The 25,381-nt window shown below is 29.3% G+C and overlaps 1 protein-coding gene across 11 annotated transcripts in view; it reads right to left on the bottom strand.

Moving 5' to 3' along the window:
- Positions 1-1,465: 1,465 nt before the first annotated feature.
- Positions 1,466-25,381, bottom strand: part of LOC112693203 (maternal protein pumilio-like) — a 94,230-nt gene continuing 70,314 nt past the window's right edge. For 3 of the 11 annotated variants that reach the window (XM_025568166.1, XM_025568172.1, XM_025568174.1), the window contains 11 exons: positions 11,691-11,988; positions 11,052-11,348; positions 8,842-8,946; positions 3,736-3,876; positions 3,503-3,667; positions 3,199-3,382; positions 2,778-3,027; positions 2,476-2,703; positions 2,231-2,393; positions 1,910-2,078; positions 1,466-1,810 (listed from right to left, as the gene is read on the bottom strand). In XM_025568166.1, coding sequence (XP_025423951.1) covers positions 1,561-1,810; positions 1,910-2,078; positions 2,231-2,393; positions 2,476-2,703; positions 2,778-3,027; positions 3,199-3,382; positions 3,503-3,667; positions 3,736-3,876; positions 8,842-8,946; positions 11,052-11,348; positions 11,691-11,988 — 2,250 coding nt within the window. In that variant the 3' untranslated portion in view covers positions 1,466-1,560. The remainder of the gene's footprint in view (positions 1,811-1,909; positions 2,079-2,230; positions 2,394-2,475; positions 2,704-2,777; positions 3,028-3,198; positions 3,383-3,502; positions 3,668-3,735; positions 3,877-8,841; positions 8,947-11,051; positions 11,349-11,690; positions 11,989-25,381) is intronic. The other 8 variants (XM_025568163.1, XM_025568165.1, XM_025568170.1 and 5 more) reach the window with 7 other exon arrangements.

The raw sequence follows: 25,381 nt of genomic DNA, 5'->3' as shown, positions 1-25,381 counted from the left end.
GTTAAGTTTGTTGGAGTCAAATGTACAATTGTATGTTCATAGATACATATTTTTTTTTAAATTAGAAAAAAATTTAAATACACGTTATACTAAAAATTAGCAGTCTTTCAATTGTTTTGTTTTGTTTTTTTGTTAAGGATGTTTTACTCTTCTTTTAATCAGAATATAATAATAACATAAATTCTAAAATGCTAAATATTTTCCAGCTCTATAATGGATTTTATTAGTGTTGTTAGTTTTCTGTTTTAAATATTTAATACATAAATGAAGGGGAAAAAAACAAAACGTCAATAATTTATTATTTGAAAAAAGAATAATGTTCACATTTTTTCTTCATTATGTACATATTATCAGGAACATAATAGCCTAACTTATGCGTCTATGAGAAACACGTTTTGAATAAAATATAAATAAAAAATTATTACGAATGAAAGAATTTTTGTATACATATAATATATATATATATATATATGTATATATAAAACATAAACTTATATACACATATTTATCACCAGTTTTTATTAAATACGGATAGATTAATAACAAAAATAAAAAATAATTATGTACCTGAAACTGGTAAGAATTTAGCTTACAGATTTTCATATACAACATAAACATAATAGCTTTCACAGATTTAAAAAATATGCAATTTTATACAATTATATATAATATATATATTTTGAAAAAAAAAATACAAGCGTTGTAGCGATAAAATGTGTACATAATATAATTTCTTTATACAGCGTATATATATTTATATATATAATTATAAAAAATAAAAATAAAAATATTACAGGAATGAATTACTCTCAATTTATATGTATATATGCATAATATTTATATAGAGAACGAAACCTGATTTTATATTACAGAAAAACAAACAAAACTTTACTATCAAAATCTAATTTAAACCCTGTTTAAAAATTAAATGAAATACTATATAAAAATTATACAAAATATTATACACAATCATTTTGTTAAGTTAAAAAAAACGTATTTAAAAAGAGAAACATATTGACCAGATTTAATTTTCTGTACACTATAATATAATGGAAGCAAAATATACATTAACGCTGTATAAGAAATTTGCTAAGGTCATAAATTGGGTGCTAATTTTTTTAATGTACATACCTTGTAAACGTCACCATATTAACTAACTCGTTAAAAAATTTGTCGTATTTGTGATACAGTATTCAAAGTGTAATTAATATTATAATATATTAAAGCCCCATGCTAATAAGCTAATTAGTAATTATTTACTTGTTTTTGTTTCTAACAAATAATAATAATCATAATAATCATAATAATCATAATCATAATCATAATAATAATAATAATAATAATAATAATAATAAACATCCAAAGCCATATAATTGCCTATTAAATTTGGATACTAATATTTTTAATGCACAAAAATTAAGTTAAACCCACTAACTTTGAATAATAATAATGAAGTAATAATTAAAAATAAATACAACTTAAATTGGATTCAAAATACTAATAATGGGATACAATGATTAAAAAAAAAAAAAAAATGTTAAGCAGAAAATGTAGAATTGTTTAAAGCACTCCATTTGTAGGTGGCCCAATAGGTCCCAATTCAGATACTGGTACTGACTGTTGGTTGCTTTTCATGAAATATTTTTCTAATTTTGAAATTATATGCTTGCCATATGTATATTTGCGCAGAGATGCAAAATGTGGACGGATTTTGTGCATAAGCACCTTGCGTTGTGAAGACTCACATACATCCAACATTTTTTGCACCACATAATTAGCGTACTGATCTTTCATCATCACGTGTAAAGCACTAAGAAATAATAATAATAATAATAATATTAACATTAAAATAATTAATTTATAATTTGAAAATAATATATAAAACTAATTTAAAGAGTATGTTACTCACTTGTCATTGAAACCGCACACTTCTTCTATCAGCATTGATCGTTCACTACGTGTAGCATGTGTAACACATTTCTCCACAACGTTAGATGCAAACTTATGCTGGGATAATGTCAACACTTTACCACGAACTGAGCATATTAATTTAGATTTGTCCTCTTGCTTACCGTGTTCTATAAAATTAAATTACATTTGAATTATTAAGTACATGGCACAAAGTAGTACTCATAAAAAGTACACCCAAAAGCGCTATTATATATAAATACAAATTGCACTTGCAAGACACCCGAAATCAAGTTTAATATAATTATATAGTTCAACATACCCAATACATGTTGAATTACATAATTTCCATATTGATCTTGAATCAATTGTTCAACATGTTGATGCATTTCATCAAGTATTGGTGCTGTCTGTTCCGATGTACAATGTTCAAGTATACGTTGAATAACTCTGCATCCATATGGGTGAGTTGATAATGTTAATACCTGGTGATTAAAAATCAAAATTATGTAGTAGATTCTATGTAGTTTTTACTTTTTATAATAGTATTATTTCCTTAACACTTACTTGTCCTTGGAAAGCATTGATAATGAATTGCAAAGCATGTGGGTCAACACATTCAATACATTTTTGGACAACATGATTACCATTTTGGTCTTTAACACATTTAAGGACATGACCATCAAGCTCACGTACTATTTCTACTTGTTGTTCTCCACTTACGCTCTCTAATGCTTTCTGGATAACTCTGCAGCCATACATTTGTAATGCTAATGGTAATACGTGTCCTCTCACCTTACATATAGAAAACACTAATTTATTAGAATACAATATTCACGTTAATTATGAAAAAGATTAAAAAAACATACTTTTTGCGCTAATGTAGATTTCTGTTCAGGTGTGCCAAATTCAAAAAACTTTTGAATGACATAATTACCGAAAACGTCAGTCATCAAGCTGTAAGCAGCAGCCAATATTTCGGAAAACACCAACTGCTTCTCTGGTGTAGAAGCTCGTTCCAACTTCTGCTGTATAAATCTAGAGCCGTGTTGGTCTTGAGAAAACTCAACGATGTGATTGGTCAGGTCTCGTAGTTGGAGACTGGGGTAACGATTGTTCCTGCCACAGTGCAGGAGAATCGGATCGATTACGATTAATCAAGCCAATAAAACATAGTGTTGGAGATGAGTTATCAAAATAGTAGGATCTTACGCCTACACCTCAATTATAATCTATGCTCATCTCCAAACTGTTAAGCAATATTATAATATTACTAAGAAGGTAACCTACCTAAAGTCTTCTAATAGCCTGCTTCTACCAGACGGTTTTGAATCTAAGGTGATGGAAGAACCTCCTAGTGAGGATGCACTACCTCGAACGCCACCCATTTTGTTGAATAAGGAACTCGAATTGTTCGGGTTTGCCGTAGTGTTGAACATGGCTCCATTGGTGGCTAGACCACCCATGGCAAAATCTAATACACAATACAAAAATTATAAGTATATTGATGTTTGCAACAATGGAACCCAGTAAATGTGATTTATAGTGATATGATACTACTAATAAACAAGAAAATGTTCACTGTCACACGTACCACTAGCTCTGAACTTGGACATTGTTTCAGCACCTGGCGCAGCATTCATCAGACCTCTGTTGGCATTGTTGGCCGAACCCATCAGACCCAATTGTAAATTGGATGCGGAGCCCATTAACGGAGGAGGAGGAGATCCTGAAGCAAGACCCAAAGGACTTTGTGACGCTGTATAGAAAATAATTTGTTTATTAAACCGGGGTCTAATAAAAAAACAAAATACCGTAAATGTTTACCCAGTGTTCCGTACTGCGGCCACTTGTGACGGGCATAGTCCATAGATGGTGAAAAAGCGGACGTATTGCGGTCAAAAGAATCGCGTCTGCCGCCATTTCCGGAACCAAGACCAAGACTGACGTTGACATCGTGTACGCCTGCTGTCGAAAACAAAAGTAAAAATATCTCGTAAGTAGGTAAAAAGGTGTACATAAAATATAAAAGGTAACAATTAGATAAAAGCAGTGGTGTCATTTACACTGTTTTAATAGTTGAGAAATGTTTTGGTTCACGTGCCTCTACACGCAGATATCTACGGTTAAAAACGAAAATATATACTAGTAGAATATTAGGCAGGGCGCACATTGGGATGCAGGTAACGCAACACAGTGTAAGGCAGTGCAGCGCAGGAAAAACTATGTGACCCATTTGATGGCATATTACACGTAGTTCTGTGTCATCTAGTCATGAACGAAATGATAGCAAAAAGTAGCAGTTTAGAATCAGTTTTTGATGATGAATTTGAAGAACTTCTTTTATTATATTCGTTAAGTACACGTAAAAAATTGTGGAAAAGTGATTTTTTTGAAAAAAAATTAATTTTTTTCTTCATACAATCGACCATGAAATATAAGACATTGTAATTCCGGACGGTTTCAATCCAGACTCTTCCACAGTAAAATTAAAATGAAAAATTAAATATCGAATTAAAATGAAAAAAAGTGGAAATTATCTTAGGCCGGCGTAACAGGAAAATATTCCAAACGCGTGTGACACATACGCAGTAAACTGTCGTGGACACTGCTTGACGCAGGTCACCACAGGCACAGTTCTGTTCTGCCCTGCCTTGCTTCCTAATATGCGCTGCGTCGTTATGTCTCAATATGCGCCCGGTCTTACACTCGTATGAGTAAAGAATAAGCACGCAATAGGATCAAAAAGTTTGTTATTATTTAACTATTGTAATTTGAAATTGTAATTTGCTGTCTGTAGGTTGTCTTTAAAACTACATTAGACTCGCGTTTGCCGTACCTAATTGTGTGTATGAATTTACGCGTTTTTTTTTTCAAAATGCCACAATTCAAACAACGGGCCAACATTACATTTTGTTTATATCTTGGCAAAATTGCAGCAAAAAAACTCGAATGTTTTAAAATTTATTTTTTATTTTTATGGTGATAAATCAATAAAGAAAACCACCGTTCATGATTGCTTTCAACGTTTCAAAAATGGTTAAGAGTCATTTCAAGACAAAGAGCGGGGTGGCCGACTATCAATTTAAAAAAATTATGAAACGGTCGAAAAGTTCGGAATCTGATTCAATCAGATCGTCGTTAATGCATTTAAGATATGGCAAATACATTAGGAATGCGTTTGTGTGAAATTTTTTCCATGCATTTTTACCAAACACCAAATGGAAAACAGAAAATTGATTACCGCTGAACTTTTCGAACGTTTAACAAATGAAAATGACTTATTGTCCAAAATTATTACTGGGAATGAAACTCAGGTTTTCGCTTACGATCTAGAGATAAAATTGCAGTCATCAGAATGGCATATATTAATGTCTTCGTTGTCAAAAAAAAAGAAAAAAAAAGCACGTGTTATCATCACAATTGAAGATCATGTTTATTGTATTCTATGACAATATAGGGTTGTGCACCGGGAATTCGAATCGAATAAATAAACCATTTAACTCTAGTTTGTATAATGGAATTTCAAAACGTTAAGCTCGGGCACACATTGAGGCGTGGGTGACGTTATGCAGCGTAGTGTAGAAAAAACTGCATTACCTGTGAGTGCATATTGCTACGCAGTTTAGTGTCACCCAGCCATGAAGGAAATTATAGCAGAAAATTTAATAAATGTAAGTTCTAAATCTGTTTCTGATGATGAATTTAATAAATTTGTTATATTATATTTATTAAGAATACGTAAAAAATTGTAGAAGTCATTTTATAAAAAAAAGTTATTTTTTCATTTTTTCATTATATAGTCGATAAGACTAGTGTCATATAAGTCACTATAATATCGAAAAGCTTCGATCACAAACTCTTCCATAATAAAATAAATTTAAAAAATAAAATATCGAATTAAAATTAAAAAGGTGACAATTGGTAGGTCGACGTAACTGGAAAATGTTCCAAACGCGTGTAGCGCATGCGCAATAAACTGTGTCACGGACACTGCAGACGCAGAGGTCGACACAGGCACAGTTCTGCTTTTCCCTGTCCTGTTTCCCAATATGCTTTATACGTTTTAACTAATAGATTATAGAAAACTATGCTGCGTTGCGTCGCCATGTCTCAGTATGTGCCAGGCCTAAGACTTGGACTCAAAGATCAACGTTTTGCGACGAATAAAAACATTACAATTAATGCGATGGCAAACCTCAGTACCAAATCAATTGAGGAATATCAAAGACGTTTCCAGAAGTTACAAATTCGCTGAAGTATATCAGTGTTAAAGGACGATATTTTGAAGAAAATTAAATTAATTTAAGTTAATATTGTGTATATAAGTATATATAAAAAAAAAAAAAAATGTCGGGAAATTGTTGATCCTATTACGTATTTTTAAGGTTGAATAATGAAAGTGTATACATGCATATACAGGGTGGGCAGTGATATCTTTCTGTTTATTAATGTTGTTAATATGTGCCCACTCTGTAAAAGCACATAAGTAGATAATATAAACAAGAGCGAGGCTATATCCTAGAGAAAACAATAATTGAGCTTAAAACTTATTGATATTATCCTAAAATGTATGATCATGAAAATTACTACCAAACTTTAATTTAATCGATCCTAAAAACTTTTACTATGGGATGATGATAAAAATATTAAATTTCAACAGTAAGTTATTGTTGCGCCCGAGTATTTCCTTTCTTCTCCCTTTCTATTCTAAAGGAACTGGTAAGGCCGGGAGCTTAAGTTTAATGCACATTCATCTTGATCGCGTTATCAGAATATTTCCGTTTTAATTAACCCGTCTGCTTAAGATTTAAATGGCCACGTGTACGCACGGCAGGATGATACTAAAGAGGTCGTTGTTGTTGCACTAATTATGTATGGATACTAGTATAAATAATAAATCTATCAAACCCTGAAAACGAGATAATTACGCAGATGGCGGCGGTAGCGTTGTTCGATGGGGTAAATTCGTGCCTAATAAAAACGTAACTACATAATAGACGGTATATGAACGACAAAGACACAAGTAAAAAGTGAGCAGAGAAAATTTGAAATAACTTACAAGCGATAATTCAGATTGCATCGATTTAAAAATGCAATATACGCAACAATGGCGTAAAAGAGGGAAACACAAAGGGAGAAGACAGGAAAAATACGCATTATTTTCATATTACCCGCGGTCCTACTTCAGACTTTTTTTATATAAAAAAAAAATCATACGAATTTTGATAGCGGTTATCTTCTGCATATATTTTGTAGTATCAAAACAAATTATTTTATAAAATTAATACGTATCAAAAAAATATAAATACAAAATTTATATTAAAACTATCCAAAAATGGTAGTTTAAGAGGTAAGGTAAAATCACAAAATGATAATTTTGCTATCATTGTAAAATACTAATACTTTTTTTTTTTTTTTATATATATATATATAATAAAATCGAATGAAAAATACTGATGTAAATTTTATAATATTATTTCACGAGTGTAAAAAAAAAAATTAGAAATTGTTTCGTAGTATTTCACAATGAAATCAGCCATTTCATGTTTGACCCATTAATTTATTTATTACGAATATATATGCCCATAGCCTAGAATACACATATTATGTACATTTATTACGACTGCAAAACCAATTTAAGGGATGAACACAGAAAAATAATAAATAAATGATGATATACATTTACATATACATAAACAAACTATTATGTTGTATGCATATTTCAAACTGTTAGAATGTGAAAAAAAGAACAAAAAAAAAAAACAAAACAGTAATATTAATATTAAATAAATTAAACATGCTAGTTAGTTGTAGCGGTATATAAATTTGTATACACAGCGAAAAAATGTAACAAGAGTGTATAATTGCATACTCCAACATACATACTATTAAGTACCTACACGTTTCTACTATGAAATTTGTTTACACCCTATCCACATACACACGCACGTATATTGTACAAAATATATATGTAAACAATATATATATATACACATTATATTTTATAAAACCACGTGTGTGACAAATTATATCACTTGAATATGCAATCACACATTAATATTATTATTAATATTATAACGATATAATGGTAAGGAGAAAAGTAGAACAATGACGTGTAAACTTCACTTGTTAGCTATTATATCGACGATTACAGAGGGCGGCATTATAACTTAGTATTTACCGTGAAAAGGGTGGTGGTGATGGTTAATTAATGTTATAACTTATGCGTGTGATGTGTTAGTATATAAATTGCAAATGTGTTTACACCACAAAGTGAGTATGTACACTGTACACGTCCGTCATCACATTTGAATCTCTGAAAAGAGAACTGAATTGAAAATGGCCGTGCGCGAACATACAGAAGCATACAAAATATATATATATAAAAAAAAAACAAATACACAATAAGGCAGCGCTAAAAATAAAATATAAATACACGCGAATCCTACAATAAATGTTGTTGTTGCACGATATACGGATAAGATGTTCAGTGGCACAACAAGGATTTATTTCTGAGAAGGATCAGAAGTTTCAAAAATAGACCCTCATTGGCACAGTTGGTGTTTAAAGGAACATTTGAGTATTCTGAAAAACTTTCAAATAACGTAGTATATTTTAGGAACAGCTTTCTGTAAGTAATGTTTAAATTAAACATGGTAGAATCGTATTTGTAGTAGGCCTACTTTTTCCTACAAACACTACTCAAGAAAAATTGAAATAATTAGGAAAATGACGAATTTAAGATTGACAATAAAAATAAATATTTTGGGAGGATAATCATCACTTCGTAGTTATTTAAAATACAAGTCCCCCTTCCTAGTTGTACCATTGATGATATAAATTGTTACTATAAAACGACGGAAGCGGCCGCGTGTTTTAAAGGTGGTGTATGCGCATGCAACAACAACAATAACAACAACAAAAACGTACCTGCGCTGACCCCCAGCGAAGAAAGGCTGGATGTCAGTGAGGTCAAGTTGGTTGAATAATTGTTGGCTGCCGAACCGACCGCCTGCTGAGGCTGTGGTTGGAGTCCTGTTAAAAAACACCCCGATAAAATACTAATATCACGAAAATATTGGTGATGGCAGAACAATTGCAGGGCTATTAAGTTATAATAAATAATCCCAGGAAAGGAGAAGAGCTAAATCGGAGCTAAACGGATCAAAAATATTTGATAATAATGATAAAATAATATTCCTGATTACTAAATGATGAAATTAAAAGTCTAACCAAGAAAATTGAATCATCTACCTACTATTATATTTATTTTTTATATAGTGTTATTATAAAATAAACACAAAGATATCGAAAATTAATATTTTTATAAATATTCATTGTTCGTTTCATAAAAAAAAAAAAATAAATAAAATAAAAAGTGTTAAGTCATATTTAAATAATCAAATAAAATTTATATTTTTTTAGGGGAGAAATGGCAGTCCTGAACCCGGCAAATGTTAAGATGGAGCTTGAGTACTCATTACGCAAGTACTTAATAATGCTACAGAGAATGGACTGGGCTATCTAGTTGGTCGATTATCAGTTATAAGATAAACGCAAAAATTCATCAAAGGTATTCATTACAACTCAAACTATATGCGCACACACATACAAACACAACTATTATTACTAGGGTCCGGATTTAAATGCACTTAAAACCAAATATGCTCTAAAAAATAGCGAAAAGTATCCTTAAAAAATGCATTTTATCACAAAAATTACCTTAAAAATGAAAAAATAACATAATTTTTTTTTATTTTGGGTTTATTTAATATACTATTTAATACATTAAAATTACAAATACACGTAAATACGAGTAACATCTGAGAGGTAGCTCACGAACTAGCTGATTATTTGTTATTTGATCGAATCTTGTGACGTTCCATAGTCAAAAATAAATTAAGATAAAAACTGAATCGAAAACTAGATTGACAATTTATAAAATAAATGAAACAATTAATATTATGATAATGTGTATGGAAAAACCCGATAAACCTACTTAAATATCAAGAAAATAATTTGTCTTTTGATTTTATTTTGAATAGGCTAAATTTGTTTAGTATATCGAATATAAATATGTATTAAAAACCAACAAAATGATCCAATAATACTAAAAATGCTCTAAAAATGAAAAAACGTCGAAAAATGCAAAAAAAAATGTAAAATAAAATTTGTTGTTTTGAAACCCTCGTTACATGAAATTAATTATGTTCTTAGAGAGCATTGTGTATGATCAACTAAAAAAATATGTAGTTTGCAATGAAATCCGGGCCCTAATTATTACTAATTTTAATCCCTCGGTGGCACGCGTAGTCAGCATTCATAAGTAGGGATGGGAATTTCGACTCAGTTTAATGATTCAATTCACTTAGCTCAGTTCATTTCAATGATTTTATTCAACAAGTTAACTCCTAATTCAATAAGTTCTTACCAACTATATGTTTTATTTATCTATGCAATTTATATATATAATATATTATTATATAGTATATATTTGACAAAATTATAATATTAAGTCGGGAACTGATAAGAACTAGGAGGTAACACCGAGTTATCGAGCCATTAATTTGTGTGACACAATTATTCGACACATTCAATTCACCTAAAAGAGTCGACTCTTTGAATCAATTCACTTGCTCACTCACTACCCATCCCTGTTAGCAAGTAACGCGTAGGTAGGTAATTACCGTTGTCGCCATTGATATCTGCTAATGGCAACGACGGGGCGAGTATTACACGATGACAATCGTACGGATTAATCTCGCGCTACAATATTGTATATGTAATATTTTTGTTGAGTATTAATTAAAAATACTGTTGGCGCAAACGTATTGTACACACAACCGTCATAAAAGATAGTGCAGCAGTGTAGTAGTGGTGCGCTTTTATTTTCATTGAAATTAAATATTCCGGGTGAATGACCGGGGGATGGAGGAAACGATAAAAAAAAAAAAAAAAATGGAATTTGTCCGACTTTGTGAACGCGCGTATGTATGTATGTATGTATGTATGTATATATATACATATAGTTTTAATATACCAAAAAAATAATAATAGTAATAAAAATAATAAATATAAATGTACAGTGAGAAAAAATATTACGAACGGAGAGAAAGAGCGGTAACACTACCAATACGTACCTTGTTGGGCGTTGACGATAACGGACGCGGGCGACACGAGCCTCAGCTGTCCGCCGTTACGGGTCATTACGAGTGATCCGTTTTGGTCGTAGAATGCCGGTATGACCTGGTACTGGGTGCCGTCAGCCTGAGACGGACTCATTGGCCTGCGCTGCTGCTGGGCCGTGTTGGTTCCATTGGCCGCAGCGCCGGGTTGTCCTGCCGCACCAGCCGGTTGTATGATGCTGCCAGCCGGATACATGCCCCACGGCACGCCGTAGTATTGCGGCACCACGGTCGGACCTGAGCCCATAAAGCCTTTATTGAGACAACACACACACACGCACACACGCACGCACAGAATAGTAATGAAACAGTTGAATAGAGACGGTACAAAATAATAATAATAATAACAATAAAAAATTAAGAAGTTGGTGGGTTATCATAACCAGGTGACAACAATGATTAACTGATAGCGAATAATTACAGCAGGATTGGAAAGGTTATTTTGAATAACAGAACGAGGATGTAGGACTTAACATGTATACACACAAAGGATGCATGGTATGTAGTTCGCAGAACATAGTGTGTATTGATTGATGTGTATATACTAGGTATATGATTCTATAATTATTGTGTCACGATAATGAAGAAACTTACCGGTGATCACGTATGGTTCTTGAGGGTTGATAAGGTACGGTGTGGTGGCCGTGGTTCCGGGAGGCGCAAACGTGGCCGCGGCCGCTGCTGGGGTAGCAGCTGGAGCTGATGCGGCTGCCGCCAGTCCGGCAGCCGCTGCGGCCAGTTGTTGCTGTTGCTGTAGATGGAATTGCTGCTGCTGTTGTTGCTGGATGAGCTGCAGTTGTTGAGCCGCTACCGCAGCCGCGGCGGCTGGATTGGCTGCCGCAGCTGCTGCCGCTGCCGCTGCTTGTTGGGCTTGGTGATTACGAAACAGCTGCTAAACGATAGGCGATAAAACGAATAAGTTGACGATCGATGATGACATACACATTATGATTTTGTGTTGTTTTTTTTTTTAAAAAATAAGCATTTTTTTTACCATGCCATGAGAGTACAAAAAATCTAAAAAATTTCCATACGTCAAAAAAAGTACAGTTTATTTATCATCACTATAACGTCCAAAAATCATCATGCTGTTCTACACAGTTATTTACAATTATGCACACATTAATTATTTATATCTTGTTATAAAGGCTTAGTCGATGATATTATTATATAATATCGTGGTTATCATTATAGGTTTATACTTTAATAGTGAATACTTAATATAAACGTTAAAATTATTTTTAATAATATACTACTACTTTCAATATAAGTTTTTAATAAAAAAAAAAACTTTTTGTAGTAAATATCGTAATCGAAAACCTAAACAAAAATAATGGAACCAGATCGTGAATGGATATGCAAATTACTTATTTTACTGGAAGGATATTAAATATTATTATTAGAAAACAATGAAACAAAGCAATAGATAAATACAAATATAATGAATAACAATATAAAACTTACAATCGAAAGTTTAGTTTATTATTATAACCGAGATATTTATATATTAATCCACGTAAATATGATCAAATTTTTTTTTGTAATTTCTAATTAACATGTATTTATATTAACGATGGGATGTGAACTTATTATTTTATAAACAAATATTTTTAACAAGTACATTTTTAACGGTAATTTTTATGAACTGTATTATGTAGTATGCCGATAGTTTGTGTAGTATGCTTTAAAAATAATAAAGTAATTTTTATTGCATACCAAAACGTCAAAAATAATAAAAGGTTTTCAAATAAGAACCAAATACGTGAATAAATTAAATGTTAGAATATTATTAATAAAAATGGAAAAATTAGTTTTCTTTTCTTTTAACTTAAATAGTTTGTACAAATAGTTATAAAATATTCATTCTAGTACTATATACAATTTTAATCAACCAAAGCAAAACTCATTTTTATTTGTATTAAGAATAAGCAATCATATTGCATAGTATTTAATTAAAAAATAAATAAATAACAAGTGCGTAGTTAAAGAATCGTCTTTTATCAGAATTTATAAATTATATTATAATAATAATACAACCTATAGCTAAGAGTTAAAAATTAGTTTTTCAGTTCTTAAAAAATGGGCTCATTAGATACATGGTCATACCCATGGTTAGTTGCAAAATAAATAACGAAATAAAAATAGTATGTTTCCCTTACATACATTATTCAATCACAAACTCTAATGTAAACGACAATATTTTAGAAAAATCATGAACAATTAATTTAAAACCTAAATGGGATCGAACATTTTAAGTGATAAAAATATTAAAACAAAAAATATAAGGAAATTAGGTAAAAAATGTTTAGATTTAGGAATCTACACATTATCGACAAGTGTTCAAAGTACATATATTTATAGGCATTAAATATTACACAATGCACATGTATAGGTTGCTGTTAATAGTAATATAAGGTCTGAACAAAATGGTACTTTTTGTCTACTTTATTCGGTACGAATTGTTAAGAATATGGCTTTGTCAAAACAATAGTGCTATATTTCGGAAAATTAGATAAAAGGCTCTAAAATGTTCAACAAAAAATAGATGCTAATAATATACTACGAATGTATTCGTCAACACATAAAGATCTATACAATTAATTTAATAAGTTTTTTCTTAATATATTTAATGCGTGCACATGTATGTTAAATTAAATTCATTATAATTGTGCGGCGATAATACTAAAATCGATTTCGTTTAAACTCGAAACGTATATACGAATTGTATTGTTTAAAAAAATAGCATTTCCCACTAACCACCAAGAAATACCATACACACGAGAAAAATATACACGGATTATCATTTTCATTGATTTTGTAAAAAAAAAAAAAAAAAATTAGAAGATAGAAAATAAGAATATTTAATATTAGTTTTTATTTTTATACCAATTCGTTTCTCTTTTTAATTTTGCGATACTGCGGATCGACGACAAAAAACGACCAGATACAGATTGAGTGAGGATAGGAAGGAGAAAGAGAAACCATGTGGTGAAGGCACAGAAAATTAAATGCCCACAAAATGGTTAATTAGAAATTCGATATGGTTATTAGTTACAGTATAGTATTTGGAAAAAAAAAATTTAAAAAAATAAATAAAAAAATAAAATAGTAATAATTATAATAATAATAATAATAATAGTATAAAAATACGCAGATATGTACTCATGTGAGAACAGGCGAGTGAAACAACGACAGACATTTTCACGGATTATATCGAGGTATTTAGTAAAGTAATTTTGTATTCCGCCTCCATGCGTGCTGCGCCAAGAGATACGGAATTTCGCGCACGCCTTTAGAACGGTCAAAAGCAATTGATCATTTTACCAACTATATCACCATCTCTACTACTATACTTACTACTTGTATTATACAATGACGACGATCGCATACCTATACATACATGAACTCGATCCCTTTGGAGTCTAGGGAATACTATACGAAATCGGCAATTATTATTATATAAGGTAGCAATTGTGAGGCAGAGAGAACTAGTGCTTCGTCTATACCAACTCGGTATTTTTATTCAATACAATTTTTCTCTCAATAACCGAAGAATTGGTCGATAAAAATCAGCTTAGATAGCAGCAGTATTTCATCATCAACATTTCATATACTTATGATCACTCCACTCACACGAGATAATCTTTAAGTTATCAGAGGAAAGAGATTCCTACTTGATTAGTCCATACATTTTTAACCAAAACATGGCAGCTAGTCGTTAGAATGAAATACATCACAAGGTTAATTTATTTATTATGGGTTATTACGTTTCATTTCCCAGCGGATATTCTATATTAATAACAAACCATCCTCAAAATTTTTATAGAACATGAATTTCATTTTTTTTTTTTTTTTTATTGTTTAATTTACTATTAGTAAAAAAAAAAAAAAAAAAAAAACCATATAAGAAAGCAAAAGTATTAACATTATAAATATTAATATAATAATTGTCATCGTGTTATTTGGACATGACTGTATAAATATCAATTTTGCAACACCAAGACAAGTATAATTTCATTTTTAAGGCACGATTTTGGTTATGTCTATTAGAAATGAAAAAAATCAAAAATGTAATAAAGTTTATTCATAGTATTCTTAAACGAGTATTGTTTATTTTTCTAAAATGTATATAAAAAAAATAATATTAAAAATAAATATTATTTTTAAATATCTGTACAAGTTTATTTTGTACAAGTGATAAAAAAAAACAAGTTTAATATCCACGTATGCATAATTTTTTAAATTATTTACAAAAAAAAAATATGTTCCTATTTCTATACATATGATTTAATATATTAAATTTAAAACGTTAGTTGGTGTATTGGAGAAATATAATTGAATTTAAATATATTTTTTTTTTTTTTTTTGTAAATCCAATTAAATCAGGTCTTTCTGAAAGAATTTGAGGCTGGCGTACTATTGCTAATTTATCTATAAAATAGATAAAACTCTATTAAATATAAAACTATATTATACATTATACATAAATTATAAATGCAATATATAATTTGCTAGTGTTAAACTTAATGATTGGTATATATTTTGTTGTACCATTTATTAAATATGATAGTTATGGTATTTTAAATTTATTTAATAATTATTATTAGGAAGTTCAAAATATTATTTTATACAACGAACATAAATCGTTGCATTCTTGGGTGAAAACTTTTAAAAATTGATGTTTATACATTCTTGCAAACAACAATATTCCGATACGGAATATTTTATATACATCAATAACGGATAGAAACTAAACAACGAAGTTTTGATTAATTATAACTCATTTAAAGTGACTATACTATAAAAGCTAGACAATGTAAAATAACAACAAAAATAATAATAAATGATTCACTAATATTAGTTTATATTTAAATAAATAAATAAATTATCAAAATATTTGAATGGAAAAAAAAGTTTAGTTGCTTTTTAAATTTCAAATGCGAATGCTTTTAAACACTTAATATATATATATAAGAAAATATATTGACATCAATGTTGTTATTGTATATATACATGTGGTAAGTATTCGGCGTATTCGTTAATATTAAAAAAATACATTGAAAACTGTCGAAGTAGAACATAAAAAATATGGCTGTGGGTCGATATAAAAGTATAAATAACCTTTAGTTTGACGATTACGAATATATGACGAGGGGAAGAAATAGGGGACATGAGGGTAGAGGCATTTAAAATTAGCTAATAACGAGAGAAAACAATGTGAAAGAGCAACGATTCACGAAAAATATTATTCAATTAAATTGAGATGTATTCCAGTATACTTCAAACGGTGACCGATACAGAAGCATTTACAGCAATCATTAACTGTGTGGAGTGAAATCGTCACACCTCACGTACACATAGAAACTGAGGAGGATAACGAAAACGTATGTTATTGATTCACTATATCTACCCTCCTATGCTGTACACTTAACTAGTATCAAATAATATTGCAATCGTATTCGACAAAAACAAGAGTCGATCAATCTATAAACAATAATAATAATAATAATAATAATAGTAATCGGTATACAAACGGATGATGATCAATGAACCCACAACGACAGTAGCAGGCACAGAAAGCGAATATTATAATTCAACGTGAAACTATGTGTTGAGTGGCGCGGAAAGAAGAATTGGAGTGGATTAATTGATTAATTAACAGCCATACATGCAACAATATCACGGTCCTGCTTGACACGACCGACATGTACAATTATAATAATAAACAGCGGAAAGTGAAAAGAGATTGATGCTTACACATATATTTGTGAATGAGTAAACATACATACACCAAGTATCAACGGGTAAGATTTGACGTGGGACTGCTTGAGGAAAAAGATAATACAAGGGAGGAAATAAACTCCGAACTGAATGAAATAATACTTTGGGGGTATGCCAACCGTGCGCACGAGAAGAGATAAAAACCAGAACAAAATATGCCGACAGCACATCAATATTGAAGATTCTGACGTTTCAAGTCTACCAAAAATGACTAAGATGGAAAAATTGACGATGAGCGCAAGCGTACGTCTCCCATTAGCAGATCAGACGAAAGCGGGAGGACATAGGGTTTTGGGTGGTGTATTCTTTTTTTTTTTTTTTGCACAACTCAGGTAGAATGTTTTAAGTAGACAAGGTTAGGTTAGCATGTGACAACACAATTTGTTAACCCCAGGTATTCGTCTTAATATTATTCAGCAATTATCAAACCTTTTTCAGACACGGAGGATTTTTTTTAAGCAGTATGTTTTCGTGCCCCAAGAAATATTTAATATTAAGTTTTATTTGCCTGTGTTCTACAAAACATATTACACATGATATATATTTATATAGGAGGAAACTTAAAACGAGATTGAAAATATTTAATATACAATATATTTGGACGGAAAATAACTGGAATAGGAATGCGTATTATCTAAAATTAAAAATTATATTTTCCTATCGGGATTTTAATATTATTTGTATACATATCGGTGAATTATATTTGAGTTGACAGAGTCTTGTACAAATATATACGCTCGTTATTTTAAATAATGATCAATAATTATGACGCTTTTACATTTTCTATGGAAAACAACGGAGCTCTATAGAAAAATTCGGAGCACACGATCCATGAAGCACAGTTTGGTAACCGCTGTATTGTCCGATAATACTTTAGACTTATAGTATAGAAGAAATATGTTTGTTATGTTTACACGTATACAAAATTTTTTTTATAAATACTGTACGTTCGAATTGTCTTTTTCGGTTTATCGGAAACACGTTGTTTGTTTCAAGTCTCACCCGCTACGGCCGAAAAAAAATATGAGTCAAATTCGAACATGATTAATATCATTGGGCTCCCCAGTGAACGGAAAGGGAAAACGTACTTAAGAAATATGCAAATCGAAAAACGATTCATTTTCACGGAAATGTACAAAAGGAAATAAGAACATTAACAAAGAAGAGAGACAAGCGGGCGATGCCATTTTGTACTTTTTAGAAGTCGGTTTTGTATTCCTTAAATGTAAATCGCTTATACTTATTCAACCATATAAATCCGACCATTGGGTAAGATTTGCTACATCAAAAAGTGACAAATAACGACAATTCGTTTTTCTTGTAGAATCACAGACTATCCTGTTTGGGAATAATTAAATTATCCTATATTTCTATAATACTATTATACTTCATATTTTTATTACAGTAAGTAATAAAAATTGAATTTTTGTTAGTCATCTTATTAAAAAAAACCAGGTAAAAGCTACCAAAAAAATTAAAAACATTCGACCATTTTTTTTTCACATTACACCAAAGCAAAAAATATTTTATAGAGTTTACAAAGATACTACTAAATTTTTAACACTGTTTTAGACAAACTTAAACGAATAATAAAATATAAAACAATTATTTACAAAAAAAGTTAATTCTTTAGTATGTAGGCTTAAAAAAAAAAAATTAAAAAAAAGGTATAGTATGTTTTGAGTTTATTTGTTATTATTCATTGTACACAGCATTAGAAAATAAAAGAAATTATTATATTCAGAGCAATATATACGTTAAAGAGATATAACAAAATACGAACATTTTTATATTATTTTAAACAAGAGAAATTGAATTTAAATAGTTTTTAATGATATGAAGTGTGTTTCATTTAAAGATAACAAAAACGACGATGACGATGTTTTGTTTTTGATTAAGAGCACAATAATGAAAAATCAGTTAAAATCAAAAACCCATTCAAAATATAAATCAGCACACAGTAGCCGTCGATATTGTCGTTGACTCTTAATTTGCATACGGTTCTCAAAATCCATTAGAATTCGCTGGATTGGAATAAATCCCATTTCTATGACTTCCTATAATCTATATTGAGGGCAAACAGCAAGTAGTAGCGCTGACGACAGACAAAACTGCTCTTTTAGTCAGTACCCCGAGGAACAATACTCTAGTTCAATATGATAAGACATAATAATGGTCAAAAAGATTATCTGTCCATGCTAAGTAATTAATCATCCAGAATATTTCTCGAATGGACCGTACACAGATCACAAATATCGAATTTTAGACAAATTGATAAAGACGACTAATAAACATATGCGCAATAACGAAACGATTACGTTAATATATGTACGTTAACGTATCTTTTGAAATGTATAAATTATATATTAAGAGAAATAACTAAAAACAATTCAATTAAAACATAAAATATTAAGGAAATTTGTTTTACGGGATGAATGTGTGACCAAAAATTAAATTATACAGAGTTTTTTGGACACAATTTAGTAAAACCGTACATATAAAATATTGTAATGGGGTACCTATATATGCATGTATAAAGGTATATTCATGACCGACAGTAAGTTTGTCAATTAATTTGAATTTAGGCTCTCTCTTCCATACACGGATGTTGCTATCCAACCTACTCACATCCTTCTAGATTACGTTCTAAAGTTATGTATATTTTAAGATTACCAGCTGGTATTGTAGTCATTCAAAGTTTATATAAACCATCTAAATATAATGCTCTTTGGTCAAAGGTTTTGTAACCGAGGTAGGATTATATTATCTACGAAAGCAATCGGTGGTTTGCGTGGTAAGCTACTACAAAGTTTTCTCTGTATGCCGACAGGAAAGTGCGTTGTACAGACAGGAAAGTGTACTCGTATTGTACAAACAGGAATGTGCGTTGTACAGACATCTCAAATCATAAAATATTATGGGATTTTGCTGATTTATTGTATTGATATTAATTGGTCGTTTCAAATAAGACCCATGATTACATAGAACAGAACGTAGGGAAATTTTAGAATTGGTTTATAATATGTCTAATAAAATAAGGGTTTCGAGTTGTGATTTTGAACAACAGTTTGTTTATGAAATTATGTATTGAACAAAGTGAAACTTTTAGACATTATTCATAATGAATAAAAAACAGCCAAAAAAGGTCAAAACATTATAAACATGGTTTTTAGTTTTCAAAATTTTGTTTAAATTTTTAACAATGAATTCAATGTATTCATTTTGTGGTATACCACAAAGGTATCATGTGAAAAAAAATTGTATTTTAAACGTTTAATTAAGTTTAAAAAAAATAGTAATACCAAAGTCAACTTTATCTATTTATCTTATATTGCACTATTTATATACTTAGCACAATTACTAATCAACTATTCCTATAAAAAGTACATAATATAATTTTACCACGTAATATAATATTGCAAATACATATCTGATACTGAAGGCTTTTTTTACTACAACAAAATCTTCCATTTTCGAGAGTATAATATAAAATGTCACCAACTAACATCAAACACATATCTTTTAGTAACATTTAAATTATCCTATACCAAACGAAAGGTTGATTATGTCGAATAAATATTAAAATATTATTCGTGTAGAATCTATTTAAAAAATACACAAATGTATTAAATTTTAATGTAAAACTTAATGTTTTTCTAATTTTTATAATAAATGATTTTAAGTAACTTAATTTTAAATTTTATACTATTGTCTATAAATACTGAAGACCAAATAAATATAAGTTTATGTAAGCTCAAAGCATAATTCATGTAAAAAAATTTCATTTAAAATTATAAATTCATTTTGCGTGTGGAATACAAGAATCTAAGTCAAGTAAACCTATATTAGTTTAATATTCTAAATATTTTACACACTCTAGTTCTTTCATCTTATATATACCCTACCTGTGAAAAATATTGTATATAATTTATAAATGTTACCAAACTTACAAATCCCTTTCAGTACTTATTAATCAGAATTATTGTTTATGACGTTTGTGACCACAAACAAAGTTTTTGGGGGAATTCAGATGTTACAAATAAATACGATTTTAATATTGGAACTCACGGCAGGGGTTACTGTAAATTCTATATAAAATGGCTCATTAAAATTATATATTTAGTTCACGAGTGAAAGTTAAATCAATTAGTTAAAAAAAAAAAGCTTTCCTTAAAGAAATTTTAAATGTGTAATTAATAAAATCAATTGACAGTTGTTTAAAAATCTAATACTTTTCCATTAATACGAGAATTATTTCACTGTGTTCGTTTTTATAAAACAATACGATTTTTAACGAACCAAGGAATTAAAATATTTGTAGTAAACTTGTTGATTGTAAACTATATTAAGATCGTTAGAAGTATTAAATTTGGTTCAGGTAATAGTTTTTTTTTCTTTGGTTTTGTTTAAGTAACATGTTTTATTACTTAAAATAAATGCAACCGTTATTTTTTTTTTTTTAATACCATATAATAATAAGGATTCGTGGGCGGGAGGGTATGCATAACACGTATGTTAAATATAGCCGTAATTACGAGTCGGACCCGAATAATTAATTTCAAAATTCCAACTCGTTTAGTTCGGACGTTTTGGATCAACAATAAGCAGCTTACATAACAAACAAAGAGTTACGTGTCTGTGTGTATTCTAGACTAATTGATCCAGAACATATGACTAACGTTTAAGTTAGCCAATTATAATTGTATGTGCCGACTGTAATATTACTTCTATTATTCGTGGGTGGGTTACATAGAAAATATGAAAAATATCTTGACAACAATGTGACATTTAAATGTCTTATACTGACATTTTTAAACAATAGGAGGAACGCGACTACCACGTACCGATTTATACTTATGGTAGGGGGGAAATAGAATATGGCCTTTGCACATACCCCTTTTGACGTAAATTGAAAAAAAACAATGTATGCATATATGCGTGTAAAATACTTTGACATTTACTCTCACAGCCCAACATTTTATACAAAATATTATATAACATTCTATATTTATTGAAATTATTCAAAACTATAAACAAGAGAAATACACTCAACACGTAAGGGAAATGTTAGTAAATTCACAATTTGGCCGTTTGATTGTTCCACAGTTGCTAATGCTGATTGGGTTAAGAATTTTAAGGTCTGATGTGTACACCGTGCTCTTAGACTATTCTATATTATAAAACGATTCTAAATATAGGCATAGAGACGAAATTTTAATATATCATTTATTTATCCCTCCACCGTAAAAAAAAAAAAAAAAAAAAACAATTTTTAGATGGATCTACTAAAATGCGTAAATTTATAATTCTTATAATGTTTAAAAGCATAATATACTTATAAATAAAATCCTGACGTATTTCATAGTTATTGCAGCTTTTGAAAATCGTATATGGATCACCGTCGTCTTGGGTATACTATTGTATAAAATAATCCTAAACAGATACAACGACGATATATTTTATTTAGCATTTATTCATCCCTCCACCATTAAAAAAAATAATTTTTGGGTGGATCTACTAAATTAAGAACTTTTTGAATATGATAGTTAAATTTTTGAAATTAAACATTTATAAATAATATACTATATTACAATTTTATCGAAAAAAAACCAAATTTGCACCTGAATTAACTATAGTAAAAAAAAGGAATAATTATATTTTATATAAACCTTATGAAAAGTATAAATTTATATTATAAAAAAAATCCATAAATATACACTAATTCAAAATATTTTTTTTTTTTTTTTTTTAGTAGAATTGTAACAATTTAATTTTTCTGTTTTTATGCGAAATTAAGGAAAATAATTATAAGTTTTTGTAAATTTCTCAGTTGCAAATTTTAACACTTTAAGTTAACCTATCTCATTAATCAGTATATTCTTTAAAAGGATACGTTTTTAAAAATGGTTTTATTTCTACTTGAAATATTTGTGTATCATGCTGTGGTCACTGTTTATACGATACATCGAGTTAAACTTCGAAAATACTGAATGAAAACAGTGACAAATTGTTTTTGTTGCATTTGTTTATCCCCCCACCGGCACACAAGTGATGTTCCAGTGGGTCTACTAAAATGCTTCAGATGATGATTATTATTGTTTCATTTTATTTTATTTATCAAGACAGGATTGAGAAAAATACAATCTATCTTATCGATAAACCAAAAGGATAGGGCAAAAAGCTTTTATTTAAACGTAAGAAACTAAACTGTAAGACAAATTTAAGGCGTATTTCAGAAGTTATGATGAAGCTGGTTTTTATTTTTTTTCATAATAATAACATAATGACCAAGTTTGAAATGTAGAATAACTGAAATAATAGTTATATAAAAAATCAAGACGCAGTGAATCCAAATATAATTTTATAGCATAATACACACATTTCCATTTATTTTATTATTTCAAACTTTATATATAGTTTATACGTGTATTTAACAATATAAAATTTATCCTAGTCAATATAATCAATGAAAAATCATTTCAATTAAATTTATCAAAAATTATTATTTAATATGACTTTAAAAAAAAAAAAAAAAACTCACATACAAATCTTAAATGTATACAAACAAAATATTTAAGAGAAGGAAGAAAAATTTCTAAACCAATAAACAATCTAAGGTTTATAACTCGTAAGCAGAGTATATATAACCTTAAAGTTAAAATTATATGTAATGCATGTTTAAATTACAGTATTATTTAGTAAAACTTAAGACTAACGGAGAAAACTTTGAAGGTTCTTTTTTTCTAAGGACTAAAGAAATATTGGATTATGATTGATCACCGTTGGAAAAAACTTTCTTCTCGCGTACAAAAACTGGTTAAACACAAATTTTTCATACAGGTTCTCTATTAGCTTCACATCAAGTTGATAGCCATTTGAATTTCGAACGATTCGTTTTTTAGTACAAACTCAACAATTTTACCAATTTTCATAAAATTGGAAGTAAAATATAACTCTCATTTTTCATTGGTGTGTATACATAAAGTTTAATAATTCGAACACGGGCGGGGTTCTGTGTTTTTAATTTTAATATTTCACACATAGCGCAAAAGGTAACAGGGGTTGGTTTTTTTTACGCACGCACACACGCGCACACGCGCACACACACACACACACACACACACACACACACACACACACACACATACACATACACACCCAAAATACTTTGGCACCCAAAACCTGTACTCACTATTACTCTCACAAGAGGTATTTCGCATTAATCAATTACGATTACAATTTGGTACATTATTTTCATTACTCAACCACGACATAGCGTGTTTTAATGACAAATGAGTCGATTCTGGCATAGAAAAATGACTAATGGGAAATGCGTCAAAGGCGCCCAATGTTACAAACGGAAAATGATTGGTACCAGCAGTGAAACGTGCAAATATAAAAAAAAAATAAAAAATAGCAATTGATTAATTTTGTCAGCATAACAATGTTTGCGTGACCTTAAGCGATCTAAAAATTTCGAACATTAAAAGAAAAAGCATCTATGACATTTGATTCTGCATTTCAAAACTGTCAAACATAATATTTATTATTCTATATATTTTTATTAATTTAAATTCTCAATAAAATAAAAAAAATTGAAGTAATTGATCATTTTTATAATCTTAAATTTCCATATGGGCTAAGTTAAGATTATATGAGATAATGTAACATTTCATACATTTGTACTACATGGTTTTTTTATTATATTGAGGAAAAACCATAAGCCCAAAAAAGAAGAAGAGTGCTTCAGATACAAAATGTTTTAGAAATGAAACGTAGTTAAATCGAGTGCTTTTATAAGGTTTCCAAAAAAAGTACGTCGTACTCTGAAAAATAGGTCAGATGAACATGCGTTTGAATTTGTTTATATCGAAAACAATATTTTTTTTGAATATATTTTCTCTCAGTTTGGGGCGAATTATATAATACTTTGTTTAATATTTCATTCGGAGTAATAGAAGCTTACGAAAAAAAAGTTTTTGTATGAGATAAAATCAATAGCGGTGAATGATAAATATATTACAAATATTAATGACATAATAATGACAAATATTCAGTATTAGTTTTTATTTAAACAGTTACAAATTGATTTTATTCGGCATTTTCTATAAAATACTACTAGATAAAATTCTGGAAATAAATTTATATTAATTTTCAATTATTAGTTAATATTAGAATTAAATACTGGGAACTTATTTTATTTTTAAACATAAAAGTTATTTAAAATTTACTATTTTTTACGTAAAATCCCCATACCTGTTGCACATTTTCAATAAATGATTTTATACATTAAGGTAAAGACAATTTAAGAATTTAATAACAATGTAAATTTAACACATTAATGGTTAAAGTTAGGTTAGACATCTAAGTAAAACTGTTGATAACTAACTGTGGGTACGTAAAACTAATTTTAATACATTTATAGAAACTAGAATAATTTAATTTTTTTAATAAAACTTTACACTATTTTACTAAGAAGTCATAAATAATGGAAGAACCAAACA

This window comes from Sipha flava, unplaced genomic scaffold (assembly GCF_003268045.1).
Source record: "Sipha flava isolate LNK unplaced genomic scaffold, YSA_version1 81_pilon_pilon, whole genome shotgun sequence".
Taxonomy (NCBI): Eukaryota; Metazoa; Arthropoda; class Insecta; order Hemiptera; family Aphididae; genus Sipha; species Sipha flava.
Note: the sequence above shows the minus strand (reverse complement) of the source record. Positions and strands in the feature narration are given on the sequence as shown.